The sequence below is a fragment of the Lynx canadensis genome, chromosome A2, assembly GCF_007474595.2.
Source record: "Lynx canadensis isolate LIC74 chromosome A2, mLynCan4.pri.v2, whole genome shotgun sequence".
Lineage (NCBI taxonomy): Eukaryota > Metazoa > Chordata > Mammalia > Carnivora > Felidae > Lynx > Lynx canadensis.
The window spans coordinates 24,642,285-24,670,281 of record NC_044304.2 but is presented as its reverse complement, the minus strand read 5'-3'; the positions used below and the strand labels follow the sequence as shown (position 1 = coordinate 24,670,281).

At 36.4% G+C, this 27,997-nt stretch overlaps 2 protein-coding genes across 13 annotated transcripts in view; one reads left to right on the top strand and one right to left on the bottom strand.

Annotated features, from left to right (window-relative positions):
* The window catches only part of TASOR (transcription activation suppressor), a 50,521-nt gene extending 41,570 nt beyond the window's left edge, over window positions 1-8,951 (top strand). For 2 of the 6 annotated variants that reach the window (XM_030307044.1, XM_030307043.1), the window contains 7 exons: window positions 10-944; window positions 3,037-3,159; window positions 3,940-4,099; window positions 4,880-4,988; window positions 6,482-6,660; window positions 6,827-6,991; window positions 7,872-8,951. In XM_030307044.1, coding sequence (XP_030162904.1) covers window positions 10-944; window positions 3,037-3,159; window positions 3,940-4,099; window positions 4,880-4,988; window positions 6,482-6,660; window positions 6,827-6,991; window positions 7,872-8,404 — 2,204 coding nt within the window. In that variant the 3' untranslated portion in view covers window positions 8,405-8,951. Of the gene's footprint in view, window positions 1-9; window positions 945-3,036; window positions 3,160-3,939; window positions 4,100-4,879; window positions 4,989-6,481; window positions 6,661-6,826; window positions 6,992-7,594 lie in introns of all 6 variants that reach the window. The other 4 variants (XM_030307045.1, XM_030307048.2, XM_030307047.2 and 1 more) reach the window with 4 other exon arrangements.
* The window catches only part of CCDC66 (coiled-coil domain containing 66), a 51,496-nt gene continuing 31,526 nt past the window's right edge, over window positions 8,028-27,997 (bottom strand). For 5 of the 7 annotated variants that reach the window (XM_030307049.1, XM_030307050.1, XM_030307052.1 and 2 more), the window contains 7 exons: window positions 25,438-25,582; window positions 24,621-24,707; window positions 13,194-13,681; window positions 12,571-12,611; window positions 11,569-11,810; window positions 11,260-11,384; window positions 8,028-9,875 (listed from right to left, as the gene is read on the bottom strand). In XM_030307049.1, the coding sequence (XP_030162909.1) occupies window positions 9,789-9,875; window positions 11,260-11,384; window positions 11,569-11,810; window positions 12,571-12,611; window positions 13,194-13,681; window positions 24,621-24,707; window positions 25,438-25,582 (1,215 nt within the window). In that variant the 3' untranslated portion in view covers window positions 8,028-9,788. The remainder of the gene's footprint in view (window positions 9,876-11,259; window positions 11,385-11,568; window positions 11,811-12,570; window positions 12,612-13,193; window positions 13,682-24,620; window positions 24,708-25,437; window positions 25,583-27,997) is intronic. The other 2 variants (XM_030307053.1, XM_030307055.1) reach the window with 1 other exon arrangement.

Genomic DNA, 27,997 nt, shown 5'->3' with positions numbered 1-27,997 from the left:
CCTATATAGGTATGAAATCACCAGAAGAACAACTGGTGTGTCTGCCACCACAGGAGGCCTTTCCTAACGACCCCCGGGTAATAAGTAGACAGAGAAGTTCTGATTACCAGTTTCCATCCTCTCCATTTACAGACACACTAAAGGGCACCACTGAGGATGACGTGTTGACAGGTCAGGTGGTGACAGTGGAGGAGCAGTGTGTGCCAGCAGCAGAGCCACCAACAATGAGTGAAACCACAGAGAGGACAGTGTTAGGAGAGTACAGTCTCTTTTCTAGGAAGATAGAAGAGATTTTGAAGCAAAAGAATGTTTCATATGTCAGTAGAATTTCCACACCTATTTTTTCAACACAAGAGAAGATGAAACGGCTTTCTGAGTTCATATATTCTAAGACTTCCAAAGCTGGTGTACAGGAGTTTGTAGATGGCTTGCATGAGAAACTAAATACTATTATTATCAAAGCATCAGCCAAGGGTGGGAATTTGCCACCAGTCAGTCCTAATGATTCTGGTACTAAGATAGCACTGAATCCTCTGGGAAAGCCTGTCATCCCAATTTCCTCAAGTGACTTCAACAATAAACAGCTCCTTGAACCACTTTGTAGTGATCCTTTGAAAGACACCAACTCCAGTGAGCAGCATTCCTCTTCATCTTTGGGTTTAACCGAAGTAGAAGTGAACCAGCCACACCATGCCACAGAGATAATGGTGACTTCTGACCATACTGTACCTGGTGATACTGTACGGGAACCAGTAGAAAAAGAAACAACAAAATCGCCCAGTGATGTAAACATTTCTGCCCAACCAGCTCTTTCAAATTTTATAAGCCAGTTAGAACCTGAAGTATTTAACAGTTTGGTTAAAATCATGAAAGATGTCCAGAAAAATACTGTGAAATTTTATATTCATGAAGAAGAAGAGAGTGTGCTCTGTAAAGAAATAAAGGTAACTAAATGAGAAGGTAATAGTAATGCTATATAAACTTGTCTTGTGTCTAATGTCTATAAAATGGATTTTTTTTTGTTTTTAAATGTTGATGATATACTTTCTTACGTAATTTAATACAGACTGAAATAAAAAACTAGTAAGTTCAATTAAATTTAGAACCTGTGATCTAAGTATCTTAGGATTAACATCTTGTTTTATTGGGTGGTATTGAAGACCATTTGTATGCACACTGCAAATACCTTTAAACTCTTGATTCAGAGATTTTAAATGCTTTGTACTTGGGTTTTTAATGAAGGGGAGAGAAAGATACAGAGAAGTAAAGGAAGCTATCAGTGTTTACCTCTTATGGGTTTTTTATCAATCAGATAGAAAAAACTGTCCAGGGATGACCTAATCATGATATATGTGATCTTTTGGCATTTTCTTGATACCCTGGTCATGTCAGGATTCCTTATAGCCTTTTTGATCAAAAAACATGATGATCCTGAAAGATTCCCCAATCATGAAAGATTCCTCACTGCAAGGTGTATTTTTTTCTACTGAAGCTACAGAGTAAGACTAGTGTTTCAAGTATGTGATTTTTAAAAACACTTGCGTGTGTCTGTGCAGATGCATAAGTATGTAACATTTGTAACGATAGGTGAATTATAACACAGTAACAATTATATCAGTGTTTTCATATTAACAATTAGCATTCACTAAATTACAGGATTTCAGTTCCTTAAGGGAATACCATAGGTTTTAAAATAAATGCCTCCTCCCATTTATGGAATTTAGTTACCATGATGAGTTTCTGTTTGTTTTGTTAGAGGAAGCAGAAAGGACTATAAATAAGGGCCTTGTAGCCTACAGTGGCCCAGAAACTCTGTGCTGCTGACATGTCCTGAGCCTTTGTCAGTTTGGGGATCTCTTTGATGTCAGCATGTTTCATGTAATGCAGCCATAAGAACATGAAGGGCATGGAAATGAAGAGGGAGGAAGAGTGCTCAGTGTGATTTCTTGGAAAGATGAGATCAGACTGTTCAACCGTCTTACCTAAAATGAACTTGCTTTTAAAACTTCTTACTGTAAAAAGACCAAAAATTATACGCTGGTCTGTCAGACAGCAATTTACTTTTTCATTACCTGACTGTAAGCTGTTCTGAGATCTGCCCAGAAGCTTTAATTATCTAATAATACAGAAGACGCTGCTTTATTTAGTTTAGGGCTACACAGAAACATCCTCTTTGGGGGTGACACTTGTAGACCGTTCTTAACAGAGCAGTAGACTGTTTGTGAGGCAAGCTGGGTTTAGATTTAATGGCTATCTAACCAGCCTTGCCAATCTTGAGAAAATTAATCTGCTCCTGTATATGTGAAAAAAGGAATGTGACCTCTAGGACCCTGCAGTTTACCTCAGACTTCAGGATTCCACCAGCAAGCAAAGAGCAAAGGAAATTGCCTGTACTACCACCATGTGTCCTTTGAAAGGTAGTACCATGTCACCAACATGGAGGGAGGTATTAATTAGATGGGAGGGTCTATTTCGGCTGAAGGTATAAACTTGACAGACATGGCTAACTAGTATGTGAATGCCATTGTATACGCTGAAGCTCTGTATGAATGACTTTGGGACTGTTGTGAATTAAATGAGCTACAATAAGAAAAGTGCTTTATAACTAAAGGAGTATACTGGCAACCTTGCTGCAAATAGCCAAGGGCTTGCCTTAAATGGAGTGGAAAATGGGAGTGAGGGAGTGGTTGATGATTGGACTCTGGGTTGCCCAGAATAAGTAATGGAACTGGATTAAGAACCTGACTAACCATTGTTCTTATGGTTCTTTCTATTACCCACCATTGACATTTACTTAGTTTTCACTGCATAGCATTGTAACATTGTGACTGGCCACTTAAACTCTGAGCTATAGGTTGTTCTATAAGAAGAGTGGACTTGATGATCTCTAGGGTCCCTAGAGTATAAGGTCATCATTGCTAGTGTTCGAACAGTAGTTACACTTGCCAGTTTATCTTGCATTTGTAGTGTTAAATGGATATTTGCAAAAAAAAAAAAAAAACTTCTTAATGTTGATTTAGTTTTTTTCTTTAACAGGAATATCTTATCAAATTAGGCAATACAGAATGTCATCCAGAACAGTTTTTGGAAAGAAGATCAAAATTAGATAAACTATTGATTATTATTCAGAATGAAGACATTGCAGGCTTCATTCACAAGGTAGAATATTAAGTCAAATTCACTATTATTTTGGCTATAAAAACTCCCTTATTTTAAAATCTTACTGCCTTTGAGACTAAAGCTCTTTGTTTTTAAAATATCCTTGTAAGGTCTGAAAAGAGAGAAAACTTCAAGGTTGGTAGATTTAGGGCTTGAGACCTAATGATCCTTCTGTGAATCAGTTTGTGATCAAGTTTGTACCTTTACAAAATTTTAAATTGCGGCATGTCCCATACCCTCCCTGTCACTCATCAAGACTAGGAATACTGACTCCTTGAATGTCAGTGGGTCTGTTCACTCTCTTTACATTGTCATTTTCATTCGTATGTCCCAGGTAAAACCTGTTTGTACCCTCTCTCTGCCACATCATTTCCCATTTCTGTTGCATATGGAGGAACCCCACCCAGTCTTCTGAGCTTGTCTCAAGTCCTACTGCCCTTTGAAGGCTTTCCTGACTGTTCCAGTACCATAGGCTCTTGCCCTCTGAATTCTGCCTGCATTCACAGGGCCAGACAGGTTGGCCTATATCATTGTTTCCAAGTCCGTTTGTAGGTACCTTTTCTTTACAGCATTCTGTTTACAGTACTCACCGAGTACATAAATGTTGATTTATGTATTTGAACATGTTGGGAATATTATTTTTGTGCTTGGCTTTCCAGAAGCAACACACTAATATAGATGAGCTGTAGTGCATTTTGTTAGACTTTTCCTGTAGGTCACTTCACACTTGAGTCTTAACCATTTCATTCTTTATTTGTTTTTGTTTTGGGATTTAAATAGGTACCTGGCTTGGTGACTTTAAAGAAGCTCCCTTGTGTTAGTTTTGCTGGTGTTGATAGTCTGGATGATGTTAAAAATCATACATATAATGAATTATTTGTATCTGGAGGTTTTATCGTGTCTGATGAATCCATTCTAAATCCAGAAGTTATCACAATTGGTAAGATTTGTGCATTCTTTCAAGTATGAACTTCTGTCTTTTCTAGGTTTTTCTGATTAATGACTCATGGTTTTGTGTTTTGTTTTTAAAGTTTATTTATTTTGAGAGAACTAGAGCGCATACGAGCAGTGGAGAGGCAGAGGGAGAGAGAGAATGAGAATGAATATCCCAAGCAGGCTCCACACTGTCAGTGCAGAGCCCGACGCAGGGCTCTATCCCACAAACTGAGATCATGACCTAAGCTGAAACCAAGAGTCAGACATTTAACTGACTGAGCGACCCAGGCACCTCAGTGACTCATGCTTTTTAAATGTATTGTCCATTCTGCCAATCACAGATAACTAATACATTTTCATCGTTTTCTTGAGGTTTTATTGCCTCAAATTTCTTTACTCTTCTCTTAGTCTTTGCAAATAATTTCCTCTAAATCTGGTATAAAGCAAGGCTACCTGCTCCTACTGCATTTGTATCACTTCTGCTTTGTTATTGTTATCATCCTGTTCTTTTTTTTTTTATGTAGATGTTCTTAAATCTAAGAGTATGTATAGATCTGTCTCCCTCAGAGGGAAAAAAGTGGGGGGCAACACTACATAGGAAAGTAGACATTTATGGAAACCAATTTGACAATAAATTTCATATATTTTTAAAAAAACAAAGTAAAATAAAAAAAAAAGGAAAGTAGACATTTCTATATAATATCAACAAAAATTTCTTCCATAATTCAGTTGTGGATTGACTATTATTTATTGAATTTAAGATGAACTTTGTTATCTCTAACAGAAAACCTTAAAAATTTTTTGACATTCCTCGAAGAACTTAGTACTCCGGAAGGAAAATGGCAATGGAAAGTCCACTGTAAATTTCAGAAAAAACTAAAGGAATTGGGCAGGTAAGATTTGAAAAATAACTGTATAATGGTTGCTAATTTAAAATTTTATTTTTCTGTGTTTATAGATTATCATCGATGCTGCTCAGTTTTCACAGGTATCTTTAGCCAGCCATAAGGGAATGTAGATATAATTCTAGCCTATTTGGAAGTAGTATTCTTATTTAGGTAGAGTTTTTCTTGAGTTGAAGTTCTAGTTTCTAGTTATGTATATAGGTAAAATGGTTTTCATCTTTGCCAGTTGGGGATTTAGAATAATCAAGAGGGAATAGTCTGTGTTTTTTTTTTTGTTGTTTTTTTTTACCAAACTGTATATGCCAACTAGGTCAGACTCTTTCCCAACTGAGGACTAATTTAGGCAGCTAGCTAATCTAGTGATGCGCATACATACTGAGACAAGGATTAATCCCGACATAAGGGGATTTGTGATTAGGACATTTATTTATGGAAATAGGTGATTTCTAGCATACCCAGTGGTCCTTAGAACACTAGTCAGCTTGAGAGGCTTCACAAATGATAGAGGAGTTTTGGATACTGTATCTTCCTACTAGAGAGTCCATATAGTATATTTACATAATTAGGGATCTGAGAGACTAAGACTTCTGTTCTACAGGGGTGCTTGCGTGGCTCATTCGGTGAATTGTCCGACTCTTGATATTGGCTCAGGTTGTGATCTAAACGGTCGTGAGATGGAACCCCATGTCTGGTTCCTCGCTGAGTGTGGAACCTGCTTGGGATTCTGTCTGCCCCTCCCCCACTCACACTTTTTCTCTCAAAATTAAAAAAAAAAAACCTACATTTTGTCAGCCAGCATTTCTGAAACAGACTACAAAACACTTTTTTTTTATACCCTAATACCTTCTAATCCCATGGTACACTTAAGAAGGAAATTCAGGCTTAAATAACTGAAAAGTAACTTTTTGTAGTAATTCACTCTTTTGAAACTTGTTTTATCTTCAAATCATGTGAAACAGGCATCAGTAAAGCCTTACTTTTGTATACCAGATAACAGTGAGGCCCACAGGTGTAACTTTGGTACAAAGTTAGTACCTTTATCTTCCTGACAGTAGTCAGTAATTTCTACCACTTGTTGCCTTGTGCTTGGAGGTGTAGAAACAGCTTAGAGCCATGTATTTTTTTGAAGGAGATGTTTATATATATTTTTTGTCCTTCTGTGTCCTTCATTCAAGTTCTAAATTAGTAAAGTTAAAGGGAACTGTTGTTTTTTATTAAGTAAAACAACTGAGATTTTTTAGCCTAAGCTGAATAGCCGGTTCTCAGGCTTTTACACCCATATGAAGCCCCTGGACTTACATGTAGGTTGCACAATTCCTGCTCCCCTCTCTCCCCTAGGAGAAACCCATTCACTAGGCACTGAACTAAGCAGTGCAGTTGTCATTAGTTGCCTCAATTGAGAAATTATGGTTTTAATTTGAAGCAAAAATTTCCATACTGTAGAAATGCAGATCCAGATATTGAACTATTTAATTTCACAGATTGAATGCTAAAGCTCTAAGTCTGTTGACGCTTCTGAATGTCTATCAGAAGAAGCATCTGGTTGAAATTCTGTCGTACCACAATTGTGATTCACAAACTCGAAATGCACCAGAATTGGATTGCCTCATCAGACTTCAGGCTCAGAACGTACAGCAAAGACACATAGTCTTTTTAACAGGTAAAGAGCGCCCTTAAGCTTCCTATTGTGAATGTAGGTGTGGATGCAAGGATTTTCTGGGCCTGTGGTAGGTGTTGAGCACTTTTATGGGGAATGGGGGCAGGCACCATCATTTGTCCATGTATAGTTTCAAGTGTTTTATACTAGAAACTTGTTTTTAATTTAGAAAAGAATATCAAGATGATTTCCAGTTATACAGATAATGGAATAGTGGTTGCAACTACTGAAGACTTTATGCAAAACTTTAAAAATCTTGTGGGCTATCACAACTCAATCACAGAAGAAAACCTTCCACTGCTTGGTGCTAATGAGAATCTTGAGTCGCAGTCAGGTAACTTTTCAGTAGTTTTCCTTTTCTTTAAGGCAGACAGAAAAAGAGGAACGGTTTTGTTTCATTTTCATATAACGAAATGCCTGTCCTGAAACTACTCACCCTCAGTGTTAATAGCTTCAGGGAAAGTATTTCAAGGCACCTATGATTTTTATACTTAGCATCCACAAAATCTGCTCATTTATACTGTAATCACTACAAGCTGTTAAGAGTTACTGTGTCGCATACTATAGAGTAGGCATTTTCTTGAGGGTTTGTAAGCTTTTATTGGCTGCTGTTGTCAGCAAAGGGGTTCTATTTTTAAAAGGAGGACACCAGATAATGGGGATTTAGCATTGGGCTACTAAATCTCCCCAGATGTATAAAGCAATTTAATTACAAGGTAGTAAGGGATATCCATAGCTTTAGTCTTTTGTGAGATGGCCTCTGCTTTGGTTCCAGGTTTTATGTTAAATGAAAGATGTAATTTGTTTTTGAGGAAAAGCAGAGATGATCAAACATTTGATAGAACTAACTGGTTTAGTCATAATCCAGTGAAGCTAGATGTCAAAATTTTTATTTTTTATTTGTCTTGTCAAATACTGAATTACCGTATAACTTTAGATGCTGTTTTGACATTAACCCCTTTGGAGCTGGGAGTTGGGATTTCCCAACATTAAACGTGAACACATTTCGCAGAAGCTTTTAGCATCGGATTATCTGGACATTCACACCTAGTGTGAGTGTTGTGACTAAGTGAACTTGTGGCAGAAGACCAAGCTTTAAGGGATTGTGGACTTGCAGACCCTGACGCGTTATATTGTGTGAGTAGTGTATAATTTTAAAACTTAAACAAATTGTGTATTTCAATAGAGGAGGACTTTTTGTTTTTTAAATGTAGCTCTTTTAGAAAACGATGAAAAGGATGAAGAGGATATGTCTCTGGATTCAGGGGATGAAATCTCACAAATAGAAGTATGCAGCAATTTTCATTCAGAAATATTGGCGAAAGAGACCAAAGGATCACGTGGAACAGATCAAAATAAGAATATTCAAATTGAGTTGCAATCGTCTCTTGACGTGCAAAAAAGTTTATTAGAAGATAAGACTTGTCAGATTGATTCTGAAGAGAGAGCTTCTGTTGCTCTAGTGTGCTCTGAAGGAGAGAACAGCAGTTCAACTGAACAAGATGCATATAGCAGCTTTCAGGTTTATCACAGTCAATTACATATGTCCCATCAGTTTAGTCATTTTAACGTTCTCACTCATCAGACATTTTTGGGGACACCATATGCCCTTTCATCAAGTCAGTCTCAAGAAAGTGAAAATTACTTTTTATCTGCTTATACTCAAAGCTTGGATAGAGATAAATCTCCATCTCCATTAAGTTGGGGGAAAAGTGATTCTTCCAGGCCGTTTTCAAAAGAGAAATAATTATAGTAATTTTTTTTTTTTGAAACAGGTTGTTATGGACTTTGTTTCTTATAAGTGAAATAACAATTTATATTTCATTCTCTAAACAAAAGGTTTCTTGTCCTTTCTCAAATGTTTTTTTTTCCTTTTATTTAAATCATGATGGCCTGTAACAGTTGAAGCATCTGAAAATTGAAATAAATATATATATTTTTAACATATATTGTACTTGAATTATCTCATGTTGGCACTTTTAAGTTTTACATTTATAAGTCACCTGTACTTAGACTTCAAATTGAAGCCTGTTTTATACATAAAATTAGATATTTGCAAAACCATAGTAAATAACTTTTCCCCCCCTCTGTCAGGATACCAGCTACTTTTGCTGAAATGACATATCAGTCAACTATTGTATTTATTTTAAGCTTTTGTATAGTGTTTTTATACAGGTATAAGCCAGTGATGTCAATAAATATTTACAGGATTTGGCTCAATACCTCAAGATTTAAGACCTAGGACTTAATACCAGGCAGCATTATTTTTATCTTTAAGCTTAGCCATGTAAAAATTGCCTGTTGCTAAAATTTTGCTCAACCTTTTATTCGAGGGTATTTGATAATTAACGATTTTCAGTACTTAGTGTGAAATTTGACTTACTCAAATTCAGTCTCCTATTTCAAAAGATAGGTTTGTTTATTAAAGGCATTGAACAAATTTGCTATGGATTTTTAAATTGGTAGTCTTAGCAAAATGTAAGTATATTTTTTGAGGTGTTAAACACGAGTGCTGTTCTAAAAAATAACTTCAAATTCACAAAGTATATGGCGATCAGTTTTAAAACTATATTGGTAATAACTGCCTGCATTACAAATGCAAACTGTTTTTTGAAAATGCAGTTTCCACAAGTGAAAAAAGAAAAAAAAAAAAAAAAAGGATTTAGAGAAAAGAAATACCAAATCAGCTACTCTAGTAAAAGTTGGGATGTGTTAAGTCAGACCTTCCTTTGGGCCCGCCCTTCAGAAGAACTTAGAATCTGAGTTCTAACCTTTCAAATCTTTTTGTAGAGCAAAATACCTAAGTGGTATCTTAGTAATAAGCTTCATAAGTGTAGAAGAACGTTGTCTGTGAACAGGTCAGAAACCTGTCGTAAGGTAAGTGGAAAGTGTTTTTACAGGACTTAAATGCCTAGATTGTGATAGAGCAGAAATTTTTTTTTTCTTTACTAAGCTTTACAAAAAATGTCCGTTTTATTGTAAAATATATATACAGTGTTGTACTACATAATGTACAAGTTTTAAATAAGCATTTTTAAAATAAATCTAGGTTATTTGGAAAATACAGTTATGCAATGAACACATTTTATAATTTAGAAGACAACAAACGTGAAGGATTTGATTTTCTACATTTAAAACGAAGAATTAAAATTCTCTTCTTGATTTGCAGCTAAAGGCATGAGATTAGTTTCCAACTCCCTTTGCTTCTGGAGAAGGCCCTGAAATCACATTAATATGTTAGTGAGGTGTGCAGCAGACTTGCAAATTATTCCTATTTTACATTTCAGCCCTGCTAACCCAGAATTCTATTTACTTTGAAAACCTATAATAATAAATTCCATTACTCAGCCATAGCTTGTCATGTTGAATTTTGAACCACTCAAAAAACTTACTCACTTGGATGTTGTATACCCAGGATTACCTTCTTAGGATAAAAACCAAGAGGGATGACTAACTTGTAAAACAAAGTCTCCCCAATGACATAGCTCTTAAAATGGTAATGAGACACACTGAAGGAGTCTCCCCGAACATCCCGTGTTTATCTTGACTGCACTAACCTTAGTGGCTTAGACAAGGCTCTGCTGAAATAAGATGTGGCTACTATACAGGTGGGTCACTGTGTACAATCATATATATTCCTGCCTCTTGACCTCACAACTTTTACCTCTATTAAGTGCCTTGTCACTTTAAAGGAAAATTGAAAATATTTACTGCTTGTTACATAAATAACTCAATCTACATGTAGCCAAAGCTAGCATTTGGAGAACTGAAGGATACTTTCTACATAATTCTGTTAGTATGGGTGATTTTCTAGCTCTGTGAGAACTAGTAAGCAACTGTTCAATCAACAATTTGAAATGCAAGAGGCATTAGCAAATGACTGGACATGGAAAAGGGCACGTCTAAAGTGGCAGTTTATTTTTCCTGATAGAAAAAGGTTATAGCCTTAAAATAGTGTGTATGTTACCAGATTTTATTTTTATCTGACAATAATTGGTCTGGGAGGAAAAGATGTAGTCTGATGAGTAAGGTTATATGTATAATTTCACACTGGATTATATTATTCTTTGGGACTTGGATCACTGTTCTGAACACTGCCAACACATTCAATTAAAAAAACGTGAACTGCATTACTAAGAGTTTATTAAAGCATAATTGTGTATTTTCTGCTTTTGGTTTTAGGGCCTTATTGATCATGTTTTACCTTTCAAATGTATGCTTTTTTTTTCCACTCAATAAAATTGTCTTAATATTAGAACTGTCTCATGATTTCATACTGGAAAGATTTTTAAAATGGCAAATCTTATTTCTATTCAAGGTTAATACACAGGTGAATTTCTTATGTGGGAGAAGTGACATAAATCATGTAACCAATTAGGCACTGTAAGTAAGTAAAACACAGCCATTCCAACATACAGCCTTCCAGGGGCTCCTGGGTGGCTTGGTCGGTTGAACTCTCGACTCGGGTCCGGTCATGATCCCAGGATTGTGGGATTGAGCCCTGCATCGGGCTGCACGCTGAGCATGGAGCCTGCTTAAGATCCAACACACAGCCCTCCATCAAACAGTTACATCCACACTTGGTGAAAAAGCTCATCATACCTGTCTCAGTTCTGATAGTCCCTTAAGGATTGCTTGTTGTCGATCCCTGTTTTTCAACAAGTTAGGATTAAGAAGTGGGTCCCTGACACCAAAGTCAAGTAGCTGTCCTTGTTCTTGGTCACAGTCTGAAGCCAGATGAAAGTAGTATGTTAAATATAACTCTAATATGATACAGCCCTTAGAGTAGTCTAAGGATTCATTAATAAACTTACATATTCAATTAAAAATTTAGTTATGCACCCCAAAATGGAAATTATACCTCTCCTGGCTAAGGGCAAGAATATTAATTTGGATTTTGAATTTACTTACCATGTGGATTTTGGTACTGAAGATCCTGGGTTAAAGGCCTAGACAGTGGTGCATCTGGATCAAGGTAATAGATCTCACTGGTTCGGACATAGGGGATAAAATGGGACGGTTCAGAAACCCCAGGTGATGTTTCTGTTTGACTGCCTTCTAAGATCAGATTCTCTCTTTCATAATTACTGTTTAGTGTCTGAGTCTGTTGTGTTCTGTTTTTCACCACTGGAACTGGTGGTGGTGATGGAGACCTGTGTTTTTCAAAAAAGCACAATAAGGACTAAGAAGATTTAATGCAAAATTATGCATTTTAGAGTAAGTATATCTGCTCTTCACATTTCAATTTATCCTAAATGTAAAACCTTTAGGAACACTATGTACAGAACTGAGTTCTAGGATACCTTCCCTAAATAGCAACAGAATAGGATGAGTTTTTACTTGGCAAGGATATATACAGCATAGAGGAAAAATGGGCGATCAACATTAGCTGGGTTAACGTAAGCCTAATGTTTCTCCTGAGATAATTTAGCATAAAATAATATACTTACCATCTGAACTAAACTCATTAGAGCCACATTCTGTCAGAACTCTAAACCATCTGGTTCAAAGGCACAGAATCAAATTCCTAACAATCTAAATCTCCTACTGGTTAACTGAATTTTTCATTATCCCTACTAGTCATTTTTTCATCCAAGTACAATGTCTATTCCACTGTTGACATAACTGGAAATTCCAACTATTTTAGCTAAGTTTGCAGACAATACCTTACCTACGTTCCCACCCAGGATGTTTATTAGGCCCAGTCCAAATTGGGCCTTCAAATTTTAGGTAAAATGCCAGCCACATATCCCTTAAACCTCTATGCCTCACGTGGAAGTCTGACCTCCAGTTACTGACTTCATACATGCTCATGTTTTCATCTCAACTGTATTCTCAGCAAATATTGTGTATTTCTTTACCACATATACACAGCACTAAGTAGCTGTGGAATCCATCCAGTCCGTAACATACCTTTCCTTGCTGAAAGAATTAATTTTCAGAGGATCTTCTTCCTAAAAGATAGATAAATGCAGAAAGGAGTAACAGTATTTGCCTTATATACCCACAAATACTTCTGATGATTACTTGTGGAAATAATCTGAGGATAATATTTGAATAACAGATACTGGATGATGGGATAGAGATTTTGTATTTTTCCAGTCACAGGGAACCAATACAGTAATATGTGACCTTGTAAAATTACCCTCTGTCAATATGGACTATAAACAAGAATTCTGAGTAGCTATTTGAATAATGGAATAATGAACAGCATTAATCTAGACAGGGTTTAAGTGTCAAGTTTTTATGTAAAGGGCCAGACAGTAAACACTTTTAGCTTTGTGGGCCATGTGGTCTCTTGCAACCACTCTAAGCCACCCACAGACAATTCATAAAGGAATGAACATGGCTATGTTCCTATAAAACTTGATGGATTTGCCATAGTTTAACAATCCTTTATAAACTAAAGCACATTTCTTAAACTCTTGTTCAGATACAGAACAGCCTTGTCAAAACATGCATGTGGGGAACCTGGTTTTCAATCTAGAAACATCAATACATACTTCAAAATATATTTTAAGACAGAGGAGTTTTACCTTTTTGATTAGATGCCACCTGAACCTTGGCTCAGTTTCTTGAGATGAAGGAAGAACTGGTGAAGGCCCTCTATTTTGAGAGAGGTGTCCAGGACTGTTTCTTTCTACCAAATTAAGCAGTTCCATCTGCCTTCTTACTTTTTTTTCTTCTCTCTGCTTTTGAAGCTGTTTAGGGTACTTTTCTGATGCTGGAATATACCTTTTGAGTGGCTTATTTATATTCCAGTCGGGCCTTTTAGGACCTTTCTTCACTGGTTTTGTTTTCTCTGTCCTTGTGAATTCATTCCACTGATCATTATACCAACTGTTTTCTTTTTCTAAGTTGGCTCCTTTATCCTGATTTGTTAGTTCCTGTTTGTCTTTCTTAGTGTGAAGTTGTTCACTAAATTCTGCAGGAATCTCAGGGGATGAACAGTTTATAATTTCCCTCTCTATTACTGATCCACAGCATGATTCTGCATTGGTGAACATTCCTGTATTTAAGTCATCTAAAAAGAAAAACTTCAAAGGCTTAATTTTAATTGTTGTTAACACAAAATTTAGGTTTTTTTCTCAAAGGTATTACACAGGGTTTTTTGTTTTGTTTTTTCAAAACAAATTCTATACCCATTAAACTACTCCCCATTCCTCCCTCCCTGCCTGAAGCTCCTGGCTACCACCATTCTACTTTGTTTCTATAAATTTGACTACTCTTAAGTACTTCATGTCAGTAGGATCCTACAGTATTTGTCTTTTTGGGACAGGCTTGTTTCGTATTAGGATAATGTTCTCGAAGTTCATCCAAGCTGTACATGTGTCATAATTCCTCCTTTTTTAAGGCTGAATAATATATACCATCAGAGGTGTCTAAATGCCACACTTTATCTATTTATCTGTTAAGGGACATCTGGATTACTTCCACCTTTTAGTTATCATGACTAATGTTGCAGTAACACTGGTGTCCAAATAGCTCTTCAAGACTTCAGGGTATATACCCCAAAGGGGAACTGCTGAATCATATGGCAATTGTATTTTGAATTATTTGAGGAAATTCTTTATGTTTTCTATAGTGACTACATAGTATTTTACATTACCACCAACTGTGCACAAGTGTTCCAATTTCTCCAAATCTTCCATTCAACCATTTTTAAGTGTACCATTCACTGCAGCAAGCATACCCACAGGGCTGCACAATTTCAGACCCTTTCATTACCCCAAACATACCCTGTATACACTAAGCAGTAACTCCACATTCCACTCTCAACCCCCAGCAACCTCTATTTTCCATCTCTATGAATGTGTCCACCCCACCCTAGATTCCTCACATAAGTGGAACTATGTAATATTTGTGTGTCTGTGCACTCCTCCCCAACCCTATGCTCAGCTTATTTACTCAGCATAATTCCTTGGTCACCCATGCCACAGCATGGATCGAAACTTAAGCTGATTCATTCTTAGCATCACATAATATAGACCATTTTTTAAACAAAACTTTTCACAGGACTGTCCTGGTTTTCATTTAGAATATACAGAAGCTGTATGTAATATCATCTTCTACATCTAAGTGTATTTCTGAGCAAAACTCTTAATTTAATTTTCCCTATAACATTAACTGACAAAAGTGTCACAAAAGCAATGTAAAAAATTTCTTCTGAGATGTTAAGTTTTTCTGGTAACTTGTTTTGAAATTAACAACATACAAAAATATACAGGATCTGGAAAATGTCCTTCTGTCTTCACCCCAAAAGTGCTGGGAAAATTTCTTTTATACCTCCCTCCTTGGAACCAAATTTTTAGGGAAATGTTGCTACTGATGTAAGTCACATTGCATTTTGTGTATTTAGATCTATAGATCTCATATACCATTATACTCGGCCTGCAGATCATCCCTGAATCACACACAATGTCAGGAACGGTTCACTCAAAAAAACATCTGAAATTTTACAATTTACATGTTTAGTGATGTGTTCAGCTGTAACAGCTATGGGACCAGTTGAACAATCTTTTAAAAGGTTTTCTTTCACTCAAGATTAAAATTTTAAATACATAATTAGGTCACGAAAAAAGGTTTGTGTTCACATTAAAAAAAATCAACTCTAGCTATTGCTCTCTTATTTTGCACACTTACTAGGTGTGTTATTCCAGGCTGGACATGCTTTAGGACCAATCCATAGTAAGGCTGCCCAGCCTGCATCACTCTCATAGTGGGTATCTTCTTTTGCCACTCTGTACCCACTTAACACCTTTTTCTACCCTGGCAACCTGACTGGTATGAACTGTATTAATGGGTTCCTGATCCTCTGGCTTCAGTCAACAGGGTTCACAAGCAGAGTAAAGGGAGGGAACAGAATGAAATCAGGATATTTACTCCACTGGCTCATTCTCTTAGTTGACCTGAGGCTGACTCTGTCCCTTTACCATAGTTCATCATTCCCCTCAAAGTTCCCTCGGACACAACTTCTGTCTTCTAGGTTCCGGTAATCAGTTTAGTTGCTACCTAGCACAAGAGTCATGCACCCTCTCTGGTTCCCATAAATCTGATATATGCACTACCTCTGATTCTCCTTTGAATCTCTGACTCTCCTTTAGAAATACTCCCTTCCTACATAAACCATTTTGAATTATTCTATTTTGGGACTCTGACTGATTGAATTCCCTTATTTAGAGCTGCTCAGTGAAAAGACACATAGTTTCATTATTTTAAAAACTTACTTTCACTTTCCCTTTATGTGTAGGATTTATATAACTTAGTAATTTATCTGGACCTAGGGATGGGACTGAACCAGATTCTTCAAGCTTAAGAGTGAAGTATCAAAAAATACCAAGAGCTCATAAGCAGAATAATTTTAAGTAAGCAAGTGGCTTAAGTAGGTAAGTTAGTAACCCAGAGCGGCTCCCTAAGGTGCAACGGGTTTGAACCCTACATCAGGCATTCCAACTTTTAAGACCTGCACTTGAGAAATGAGCCCCCAAAACATCTTGCTTTGAAAGCCAACAGGCTCATGCCCATGAGACCCACCAAGCTATAGTGGAGGGAAGAAATGCCTTTTAAAGGGTTGTTGTGTAGACTCACTTGCCCCAGGGCCCAGTGCAGAGGTAGCCAATAGTGCCCAGAGTGTAATATAAGTAGATGAGCCTCTTTCACATAAAGTGAGGGGCAGGCATCTAACAACACACATCTAGGGACCTGCTGGGATACTGTTCCAGGGAACTAAGGCTGGCAAGTACTACCTTCATTTAAAACTCTAGGTATCCCCTGCACCCCTGGCAGATGCTATCTTTAGAGACCTTCCTCCATCCACTCCTGTCTACCTCACTCCAACCAGCAGATGTCATCTTCACGTTCTTCCTCTGTCCTGTTCCACGGTCCCAATATCTCCTTATACATGTCTGTTGCGCAGCTGCTATGTGCAGGGTGCCCCTTGATCACCTGGCTCTGGAGGCCAGGTGCGCTTCTGCTTGTGGTCCTGTTGGGACTGTATATGCTTTTATACGTTAAAAGCTGATGCCTGAAGGTCTGGCTTCCACTCAGCCTGAATCTAGGTGCTGACTGAGATATTCCCCTCTAGGGCACTGACCCGGTCTTGGCACACTCAATCCCCCCTCCCCCTTTTTTTTTTTAATGTTTATTTATTTTTGAGAGAGAGAGCATGAACAGGCTAGGGGCAGTGAGAGAGGGAGACAGAGAATTTGAAGCAGGCTCCAGGCTCCGAGCTGTCAGCACAGAGCCTGACACAGGGCTCAAACTCACTGCTTTCAGCAAAGAGCCTGCTTCATATCCTCTGTCCCCTCTCTCTGCCCCTCCCCCACGGGTTCTCTCTCTCAAAATATAAACTTAAAAAAAATTTTTTTAATGTTTGTTTATATTTTGAGAGCAAGAGAGAGAGCACGAGCGGGAAAGGGTCAGAGAGAGCTGGAGACTGAATCTGAAGCAGGCTCCAGGCTGAGCTGCCAGCACAGTACCTGTGTTCATGACCTGAGCCAAAGTAGGATGCCCAACTTAATGAGCCACCCAGGTGCCCCTCAAAATAAACAAACTTAAAAAAAAAAATAGAAGTAATTTACCTGATAGAGTTCAAAGTAATGATAAAGATGCTCACAGAACTCAAAAAGAATGGATAAGCAAGGAAAACTTCAAAAAGAAAATAAATGTAAGTATCAAAGTACCAAACAGAAGTCACAGAGCTGAGGAACAGAATAACTGTACTGAAACATACACTAGAAGGGTACAGCAGACAAGATGAAGCAGAAAAAAGGATCAGTGAACTCAAAAACAAATAAAAGTGAAGATAGCTCAAGGAACTTATGGGACAACATCAAACAGACTAATATTCACATTATATGATGGAATCCTGGAAGAAGAGAAAGGGGCAGAAAACTTCTAGGAGAAAAAAACATCTCCTAACCTGGAGAAGAAATAGATATACAGATACAGGAAGCCCAGAGAATTCAAAATTAGATAAAAACAAAGAAACCATCACAAAGATACATTATAATTAAAATGTTAAAACTTTAAGACAAGGAGCAAATCTTAAAAATGGTGAGAAAACAATTTGTTACATACAAGGAACCCTCCTAAAGACTACATGAAATTTTTCAGCAGAAATTCTGTAGGCCAGAAGGCAGTGACTCAATATATTCAAAGTGCCAAAAAAAAAAACTTCCAACCAGGAATAATGTACGTGGCAAAGTTATCATTCAGAATTAAAGAATTTACTTTCTAGACAAGCAAAACATTAAGAGTTCATCACCACTAAACCAGACTTAAAAGGAATGTAAAACAAACACTAATCAACAACAAATGGAAAACTAAAAATCTCACTAGTAAACATTAATACAAAATAAAAGTAGTAGCTTAATCATTTATAAGACCAGTCTAAAGGTTGAAACCCTGAAACAATAGGAGCGCCTGGGTGGCTCAGTAGCTTAAGCATCCAACTTCAGCTGAGGTCATGATCTCACAGTTCATGAGTTCAGGCCCCACGTTGGACTCTGCGCTGACAGCTCGGAGCCTGGAGCCTGCTTCAGATTCTGTGTCTCCTCTCTCTGCCCCACCCCTGCTCACACTCTCTCTCAAAAATGAATAAACATTAAAAAAAATTTTTAAAAACACTGAAGTAGTAAAAATCACCATAACTGGAATAACTAGTTAGGGATACAAAAGATAAAAAGATGCAAAATGTGCCACCAGAAGCAAAATATGAGGGAGGGGGGTAAAAACGTAGAGCTTTAGAATATGTTAAAACTTAAATTGTTATCAACTTAAAACACACTGTTCTAAGTTACACTGTATGTAAACCTAATGTTAACCACAAAGTAAAAACCTACAGTAGATACACAAAGGACAGAGTCACAAAAGATCAAGAAAAGAATCTAACAATACCATTAAAGTCATCAAAACAAAGGAAGAGAAGCAGAAAGGAACTAGAAAACAATGAAAAAAATGGTAATATATATACACCTGCCAATAATTCCTTTCAATGTAAATGTACTAAATTTTCCAAATCAAAATACATGGAATGGGTGAATGGATAAAAAAAAAAAAAAAAAAAAAAAAAAAGACCTATCTAAATGCTGCCTATAAAGAGACTCCCTTCAGAAGGACACATACAGATTGAAAATAAGGGATGAGAAAAGATGTTCCATGCAAATGGACAATAAAATAAATTGAAGGTAGCCACACTTATATCAAACAAAATGGACTTTAAAACAAAGACTACAATAAAGAGACAAAGAAGGGCATTACATACTGATAAAGAGGTCAATCCACAAGAGAATGTAACATTTGTAAATATTTATACACTCAACACGTGAGCACCTAAATACATGTATATATATATGAAGCAAGTATTAACAGGCATAAACAGCAGTACAACAACAGGAAACTTTAAAACCCCACATACATCAGTGAATAGATCGTCCAAACAGAAAGTAAAAAAACAAAGGCCTTAAATGTTAGACCAGATGAACTTCACACATATATTCAGAACATTCAATCTAAAAGCAACAGAAAACACATTCTTCACAACTACACATGGAACATTCTCCAGGCTAGATCATGTTAGGCCACAAGACAAGTCTTAATAAAATAAATTCATGAAATTTCAATTAATATCTGCACACAGTTTTCCCAACCACAATGATATGAAACGAGAAATTAATAATTACATGAAGAAAACTGGAAAATTCATAATTATGTGGAGATTAAATTAAGGAGTCCAAACATCAAAAGAGAAATAAAAAAATGTCGAGACAAATTAAAATGGAAATACAACATCGAAACTTATGGGATGCAGTAAAAGCAGTTCTAAGAGGGAAGTGAAGTTCATCGTGATAAATGCCTACATCAAGAAACAAGAAAAATAAGCAACATAACTTTAAATCTCAAGGAAAAAGAAGACCAACCAAATTCAGTACAAGGAAGGAAATAACAAAGATCAGAGGGGGAAAAAAAGGAAGTGGAGACTATAAAAACAATAGACAGTATCAGTGAAACTAAGAGCTGATTTTTGGAAAAGATAAACAAAACTGACAAACTTTTGCTAGAATCACCAAGAAAAATGAGGATTCAAAAATCAGAAGGAAAGAGGAGACATTACAACTGACACCACAGAAATACAAAGGATCATAAGACTACTATGAACAACTACACACCAACAAATTTGACAACCTAGAACAAATGGATAAATTCCTAGAAACATACAACCTATCGAGATTAAATGATGCAGAAACAGAAAATGTGAACAGACCTATTACTAGTAAGGAGAATCAGAAATAAAATAATAAAATAAAATAAAATAAAATAAAATAAATAAAATAAAATAATAAAATAAAATAAAATAAAATAAAAAAAATAAAATAAAATAAAATAAAATAATCTCCCTATAAACAAAAGTCCAGGACCAGATGGAATCACTAGTGAATTCTACCCTGCATTCAAAGAATTAATAACCAATCCTCAAACTATTCCAAAAAACAGAAGAGGGAACACTTCCAAACTCATTTTATGGGACCAGCATCGCCCCAATACCAAAATCAGAGAAGAATGCCACAAGAAAATTACAGGCCAATACCCGTGACAAATATAGATGCAAAAAACTCAACAAAATATCAGCAAACAGAATTCAACAATACATTAAAAGGATCATACACCATGATCAAGTAGAATTTATTCCAGGGATGCAAGGATGTTCCAACATCTGCAAATAAATCAATGAGATACAACATATTAACAAAATGAAAGATAAAGATCATATCAATGGATGCAGAAAAAGCAAAACTCAACATCCATTTATGATAAAAACTCTTATACAGAGAGTATAGAGGGAACACACTTCAACATAATAAGGCCATATATGTCAAGTAAACAGCTAACATCACACTCAGCAGTGAAAAGGTGAAAGTTTTTTCTAAGATAAAGAACAAGATAAGGATGTCTACTCTCCCCACTGTTATTCAACATAGTACTGGAGGGCGCCTGGGTGGCTCAGTCGGTTAAGCGTCCGACTTCAGCCAGGTCACGATCTCGCGGTCCGTGAGTTCGAGTCCCGCGTCAGGCTCTGGGCTGATGGCTCGGAGCCTGGAGCCTGTTTCCGACTCTGTGTCTCCCTCTCTCTCTGCCCCTCCCCCGTTCATGCTCTGTCTCTCTCTGTCCCAAAAATAAATAAAAAACGTTGAAAAAAAAATTAAAAAAAAAACAAAACATAGTACTGGAAATCCAAGTCACTGCAATTAGGCAAGAAAAACAAAATAAAAGGCATCCAAACTGGAAAGGAAGAAGTAAAACTGTCACTATTTGCAGATGACATATTATACACAGAAAATCCTAAAGACTCTACCAAAATCTGTCAGAAAAATACAAATTCTGTAAGGTGCAGGACATAAAATTAATATACAAAAATGTGTTGCATTTCTATACACTAATACTATTAGAGAAATTAAGAAACCAATCCCATTTGCAATTGCATCAAAAATAAATACCTAGGAATAAATTCAACCAAGGAGGTGAAAGACCTGCACACTGAAAACTATAAGATGTTACTAAAAGAAACTGAAGAAGAATACACAAATGGAAAAGATATTCCATACTCACTGGAAGAATTAATAGGATTCTTAAAATGTCTGTACTGTCCAAAGCAATCTGCAAATTCAGTGCAATCCCTATCAAAATTCCAATGGCATGTTTCACAGAAATAAACAATGCCGAAATTTCTATGGAACTACAAAAGCACCCCAAATAGCCAAAGTAAGCTTGAAAAAGAATACGGTGGAAGCATTACACCACCTGATTTCAAATTATATTACAAAGCTATAGTCATCATAAGAGTAAGGTACTGACATAAAAACAGATACAGATCAAAAGAACTGGGTGCCCAGAAATAAACCCATGCTTTTACAGTCATTTAATTGACAACAAAGGAGCCAAAAAATCCATAATAGGGAAAGGACAGTCTCTTCAATGAATAGTGCTGGGAAAACTGGACAGTCAATTGCAAAATAATGAAACCAGACCACTATCTTACACTATACACAAAAATTAACTCAAAATGGATTAAAAACTTGAATGTATGACCTAAAACTATAAAACTCCTAAAAATAAAAACACAGGCATTAAACTCCTTGACACTGGTCTTGGCGATGATATTTTGAATCTGAGTCCAAAAGCAAAGGCAACAAAAGTAAAAGTAAAAGAGACTACATCAAACTAAAAACGTTCTTCATAGCAAAGGGCAAAAGAAACCATCAAAAAACTGAACAGGCAACCTACTGAAGGAAGAAAATATTTGCAAACAATGTATCTGATAAGAGGTTAATAGCCAAAATACAAAGAACTCATACAATGCAATAGCAAAAGCAAAAACATAATCTGATTTAAAATGGACAGGGGCACCTGGGAGGCTCAGTCGGTTAGGCGTCTGACTTCGGCTCAGGTCATGATCTCACAGTTTGTGAGTTTGAGCCCCGCGTCAGGCTCTGTGCTGACAGCTCAGAGCCTGGAGCCTGCTTCAGATTCTGTGTCTCCCTCTCTCTCTGACCCTCCCCCACTCACACTCTGTCTCTGTCTCTCTCTCAAGAATAAACATTAACATTTTTTTTAATGAAACAATAACAAATAAATAAATAATGGGCAGAAGATCTGAATGATTTTCCAAAGACAACCTACTGATGGCCAACAGCTACATGAAAAGATACTCAACACCACTGACCATCAGGAAATAAAAAACACAATGAGACATGGCCTTTAACCCATCAGAATGGGAGTACCAAAAAGACAAGAAATGACCAGTGTTGGCAAGGATGCGGAGAAAAGGGAATTTTCATGCACTGTTAGTGAGAATTATAAATTGGTACATTTCTACTATGGAAAACAGTACAAAGGTTTCTCAAAAAATTAAAAGTAGAACTACCACATGATCCAGCAATTCCACTTCAGGGTATTTAACTGACAGAAACAAAAACACTAACTCAAAAAGATACATACACTCCCATGTTCACTGCAGCATTATTTACTATAGTGAAGACACGGAAGCAACATTAAGTGTCGGACAAATATAAAGAAAATGTAGTGTGTACACACACACACACACACACACACACACACACCACACACACACACACACACACACAAGAATATTATCAGGCCATAAAAACAAATGAAATCTTGCCATTTGTGACAACATGGATGGACCCTGAGAGTATTATGCTAAGTGAAAAAAGAGAAAGACAAATACCATAATGATCTTACTTCTATGTGGAATCTTAAAAAAACACGCATAGTCAAAAAAAAAAAAAAAAAAAAAAATATATATATATATATATCCAGAAGCTCATAGGTACAGATACTGTTGCCAAGAGCAGCAGTGGTGTAAAAGGAAGGGCAAAATGGGTGAACGGTCAAAAGGTACAAACTCCAGTTATATGTCTTGGGATGTAATGTACAACACAGTGACTATAGTTAAAAATAATTCTATATTTGAAAGTTGCGAGTAAATCTTAAAAGTTCTCATCACAAGAAAAAATTCTGTAATCGATGGTGAAACTGCTAATTAGACTTACTGTGATCATTTTTCAACATATACAAATATAGAATCACTATTGTACAACTGAAAAAATGTTATATGTCAACTATATCTCAATTTAAAAAGGTGAAAAGATAAAGGGGTTTCCTGCAAGTTCATAAAAAATTCCCAGGAAGAGGGACGCCTGGGTGGCTCACTCGCTTAAGTGTCTGACTTCGGCTCAGGTCATGATCTCACAGTTAGTGAGTTCGAGCCCCATGTCGGGTTCTGTGCTGGCAGCTCAGACCCCAGAACCTGCTTTGGATTCTGTGTCTCCCTCTCTCTCTGCCCCTCCCCCGCGCACGCTCCCGTGCACACACTCTCTCTCTCTCAAAATTAAACATTAAAACAATTATATAAAAAAAAATTTTCCTAGAAAGATAAATAAAGAGAAAGGATTCACAGTAAGCATGGAGATCTATGATAATAATATCCAACATGGATATTACCTTATCAACTTTTTAAAATTTAAAATGAACACATAAAAAAGATGTTCAACATCATTACTCACTGGGGAAATGCAGATCAAAACCACAATGACATACTACTTCACTACCATGAGAATAAGTGCAGGGGAACATGCAGAAAAACTGAAACCCTCATACGCTGCTGATGCAAATATAAAATGATACAGTTGTCTGGAAAATGGTTTTGTAGTTCCTCAAATGCTAAACATAAAGTTGGTTATATATGACTCAGCAATGTTACTCTTTTCTCCCAGGAAACCTGAAAATACAGGTTCTGCATGAGTGTTCATAGCATATCTGTAATTAAAAAGTGTAATTAACCAAAAAGTCCATCAACTGATGAAGGAATAAACAAAATGTGGTATATGCACAAAATGGGATATTATTCAATGATAAAAAAGAATGAAGTACACGCTATAACATGCTGAACCTTAAAACATTATGCAAAGAAATAATCCAGACACAAAACACCACATATGGTATGATTCCAATTATATGAAATGTCTAGGACAGACAAATCTAGAGTAACAGAAAGTAGATTAGTGGTTGCCTATGACTAGAGAGGAGGGAGGAAGTGGACAAAAGCTGCTGATGAATACAGAGGTTCTTTCTGGAGTTATAAAAGTGTTCTAAAATTGTGGAGATGGTTGCACAACTCTAAATATACTCTAATTGTACTCTAGAAAAAACACATTGCATTGTATTCTTTAAAAGAGGTAATTTTATGTTATCTGAGTTATATCTCAATAAAGCTGTTACAAAGAAATGAAAAGCCAGGAGATCCCTTTATTTTCTTATTCTTACTGAAAACCTTGAATTCCTTTCATTTTTTAACTGAGCTCAATTTTAAATTGAGCTTAATTCTAACTGTGATGTTAATTTTAAGTAAATCTTAAACCAAATCACAACTTTTAAACAAATACCTGTTTGCACAGCAGTGTCCTTTTTGGGAGAGGTTGTAGAATTGATACATATATTCATTTTATCACTGACGTCATCCAAGCCATGTCCTAAATTTGAAATGTTGTTAGTAGATTCATTATATTCCACTTGTATTAACTGACAAGAGAAATATGTTATCCAACATAATGACACTTCAGAAATGTTAACAGAAATTACGTATAGCAGCAACTAAATACAAAGAAGACGTTTGGTGTAATCAGGAAGTGTGAACACTGCAATACAAATTTAAAAGGGCTCTCCTAAAGTTTCTTACAAAAAATTACCTGCATTTTAATCTGTTATTGAATTTTAGGGAGATCACTTAATATATTCCTCCAAAAACTGGGTAAAAAAGCAAACATTTTCCCTACTGTGAGCAAAACATAAAGAGAATTTAAGATTACTAGAAAATGTAACATTTAGTATACTCTTAAGGTGATTTCTCAAATAAAATAAGCATTATAGAGTTCCAATAGCTCAAAGTCTGAAATTCCTTAAAAAACATTTAGTTAATAGGTGTGTTAAAGGCACTAAAAATAAGAAATTACTTAAAAGCATCTTCAAAAGATACTATAAGTAAAATTCTTTTTAATTATTTTATTAAGTTTATTTATTTAGAGAGAGCGTGGTGCATGAGCAGGGGAGAGGCAGAGAGAGAGAAAGAATACCGAGCCCAGCGCAGGGTTCAATTCCATGAAATGTGAGTCATGAAGTAAACCAAGATCAAGAGTTGGATGGACTCTCAACCGACTGAGACACCCAGGCACCCCATAAGTAAAATACTAGTGAAGCGCTTACCGCCAAGATTTTTAATCAATCCAGAAGTGTCATGTCCCTTTTGAGCCAATTCTCGGATTCTCTGTTCCTGTTTCAGTCTCTGTGCTAGCTCTTGTGCTCTTTGCATTGTCTGGAATAGCTCATTTGTCTTGAGAGCCATGATTTCCTATTGAGGTGCACAAAGGTATTAAATACAATTATCAAACACGTACAGACTTGACAATTCTGAGTAGATAAGCTACTATGTGTCAGACACTATTCAAGATATTGGGAGAACAGTCTGGGCAAAGTTCCTTCCCTTTTGAAGCTCACATTTTAGTATCTTTTCTCTGTATTTAATATCTTTTTATCTGTATTAGATCACAAATTTAAGAACCCTTTTACCCACTCAAATTTATAATAAAGTTTTGAAAGCTTCTAAAACCAATGGTCAATTCCATCAGAATTCCATTAAGAGTAAAAATAGATTAAGATGTAGGACACAAGGTTTATACGGGGCGCCTGGGGGGCTTAGTCGGTTAAGCGACTCTGGCTCAGGTCATGATCTCACAGTTTGTGAGTTTGAGCCCCGCATCAGGCAGGCTCTGTGCTGTCAGCTCAGAGCCTAGAGCCTGCTTTGGATTCTGTCTCCCTCTCTCTCTCTCTGCCCTCCTCTGCTTGTGCTGTCCCTCTCTCTCTCTCTCTCTCTCAATACTAAATAAACATTAAAAAATTTTTTTAAATAAAAACAAAAAAAACCTATAAGGTTTATGGCCACTTCTTGCAATTCAAGCACGCGATACTTAGATTTTTTTCATGTATACAGTTATTTCATAGGAGTAGTTAGCTCAGCCTATTCAACATAATCAAATTAGAACCCCGACCATATGCTGTTTCATCAGCTAAGTGTGGAGTGAAGGCCTGCAAATGGGAAAAATCAAGAAAATGCAGGCTCTTAGACCCATCTCCCAGCTCCAGAGAAAAGGCTCAAAGGCTCTTCTCCAAACCTCCCAAATCCATGGCAATCAAATGTCACTGTATGACATGGTACTTGACACAACCATACCTATGCTGTCTGTGCCACTTAATAGAGATGTTTTCCTAGCCAACCAGAGATCTACTCTTTTTGAAAAGACTCTTACTGGGGCACCTGGGTGGCTCAGTTAGTTAAGCATCAGACTCCTGATTTTGGTTCAGGTCATGATCTTACCATTGTGAGATCAAGCCCTACATCAGGCTCTGCGCTGCTTATGGAGCCTGCTTGGGCTTCTCTCTCCCCTTCTTTCTGCCCCTCCCCCACTCAAACATGCTTTCTTTGTCAAAATAAATAAGCTTAAAAAAATCAATTTTTTACTCTAAAATATTATTTATAATGTAAATATTACCATGTTCATGGGCTGGAAGAATTAACACTGCTAAAAGTCCATTCTATCCAAAGCAATCTACAGATTCAATGCAGTCCCTATCAAAACACCAATAGTATTTTTCCCAGAACTAGAACAAATAATCCTAAAACTTGTATGGAACCACAAAGGATCCCAAATAGCCAATGTAATTTGAGAAAGAAGAACAAAACTAAAGGTATCACAATCTCAGATTTGAAGTATATATACTACAAAGCTTTAGTAATCAAAATAGGATAGTAATGGCACAAAACAGACAGAGATCAAAGAGGATAGAGCGCCCAGGAATAAAACCATGCTTAATATGGTCAACTAATCTACAACAGAGGCAAGAATATGCAATGGGAAAAAGAAGTCACTTCAACAAATAGTGCTGGGAAAACTGGACAGTTACAAGCACAAGAATGAAACTGGACCACTTCCTTCAACATACACAAAAATAAACTCAAAATGGATTACAGATCTAAATTGTGAGATCTAAAACCATAAAACTCCTTAAAGAAACATAGGTAGTAACCTTTTGGACACTGGCCTTAGCAACAATTTTCTAGATATGTCTCCTCAAGCTACAGAAACAAAAGTAAAAATAAACTGTTGGGATTACATCAAAATAAAATACTTCTGACCATCCACAAAAGGCAACTTACTGAATGCGAAGGTTATCTATAAACAATGTATGTGAAAAAGAGTTAATATCCAAAATACATAAAGAAGTTATACAACAACAACCTAAACCTCAAATAACTTGATTTTTTAAAAAAAGGGCAGAAGATTCAAATAGAGGTTTTTCCAAAGACACAGATGACCAACAAACACAGGAAAAGATGCTCAACGACAGGGAAATGCAAATCAAAACCATAATTATACCATCTCACATTGGTCAGACTGGTTAATATCAAAAAGACAAGAAATAACAAGTGTTGGTGAGGATGTAGAGAAAAGGGAACTTTCATACACTGTTGGTGAGAATGGAAATCGGTACAGCCATTGCGGAACAGTATGAACTTTCCTCAAAAAACTAAAAATAGCACTACCATACAATCCAATAATTCCACTACTGAGTGTCTGCCTGAGGAAACAAGAGAGATATGCACTCCTATGTTTATTGCAGCATTATTTACAACAGCCAAAATATGGAAGCAACCGAAGTATCCGTAGGTAGATGAATGGATAAAGCAGATGTGGTGTATACATATTCT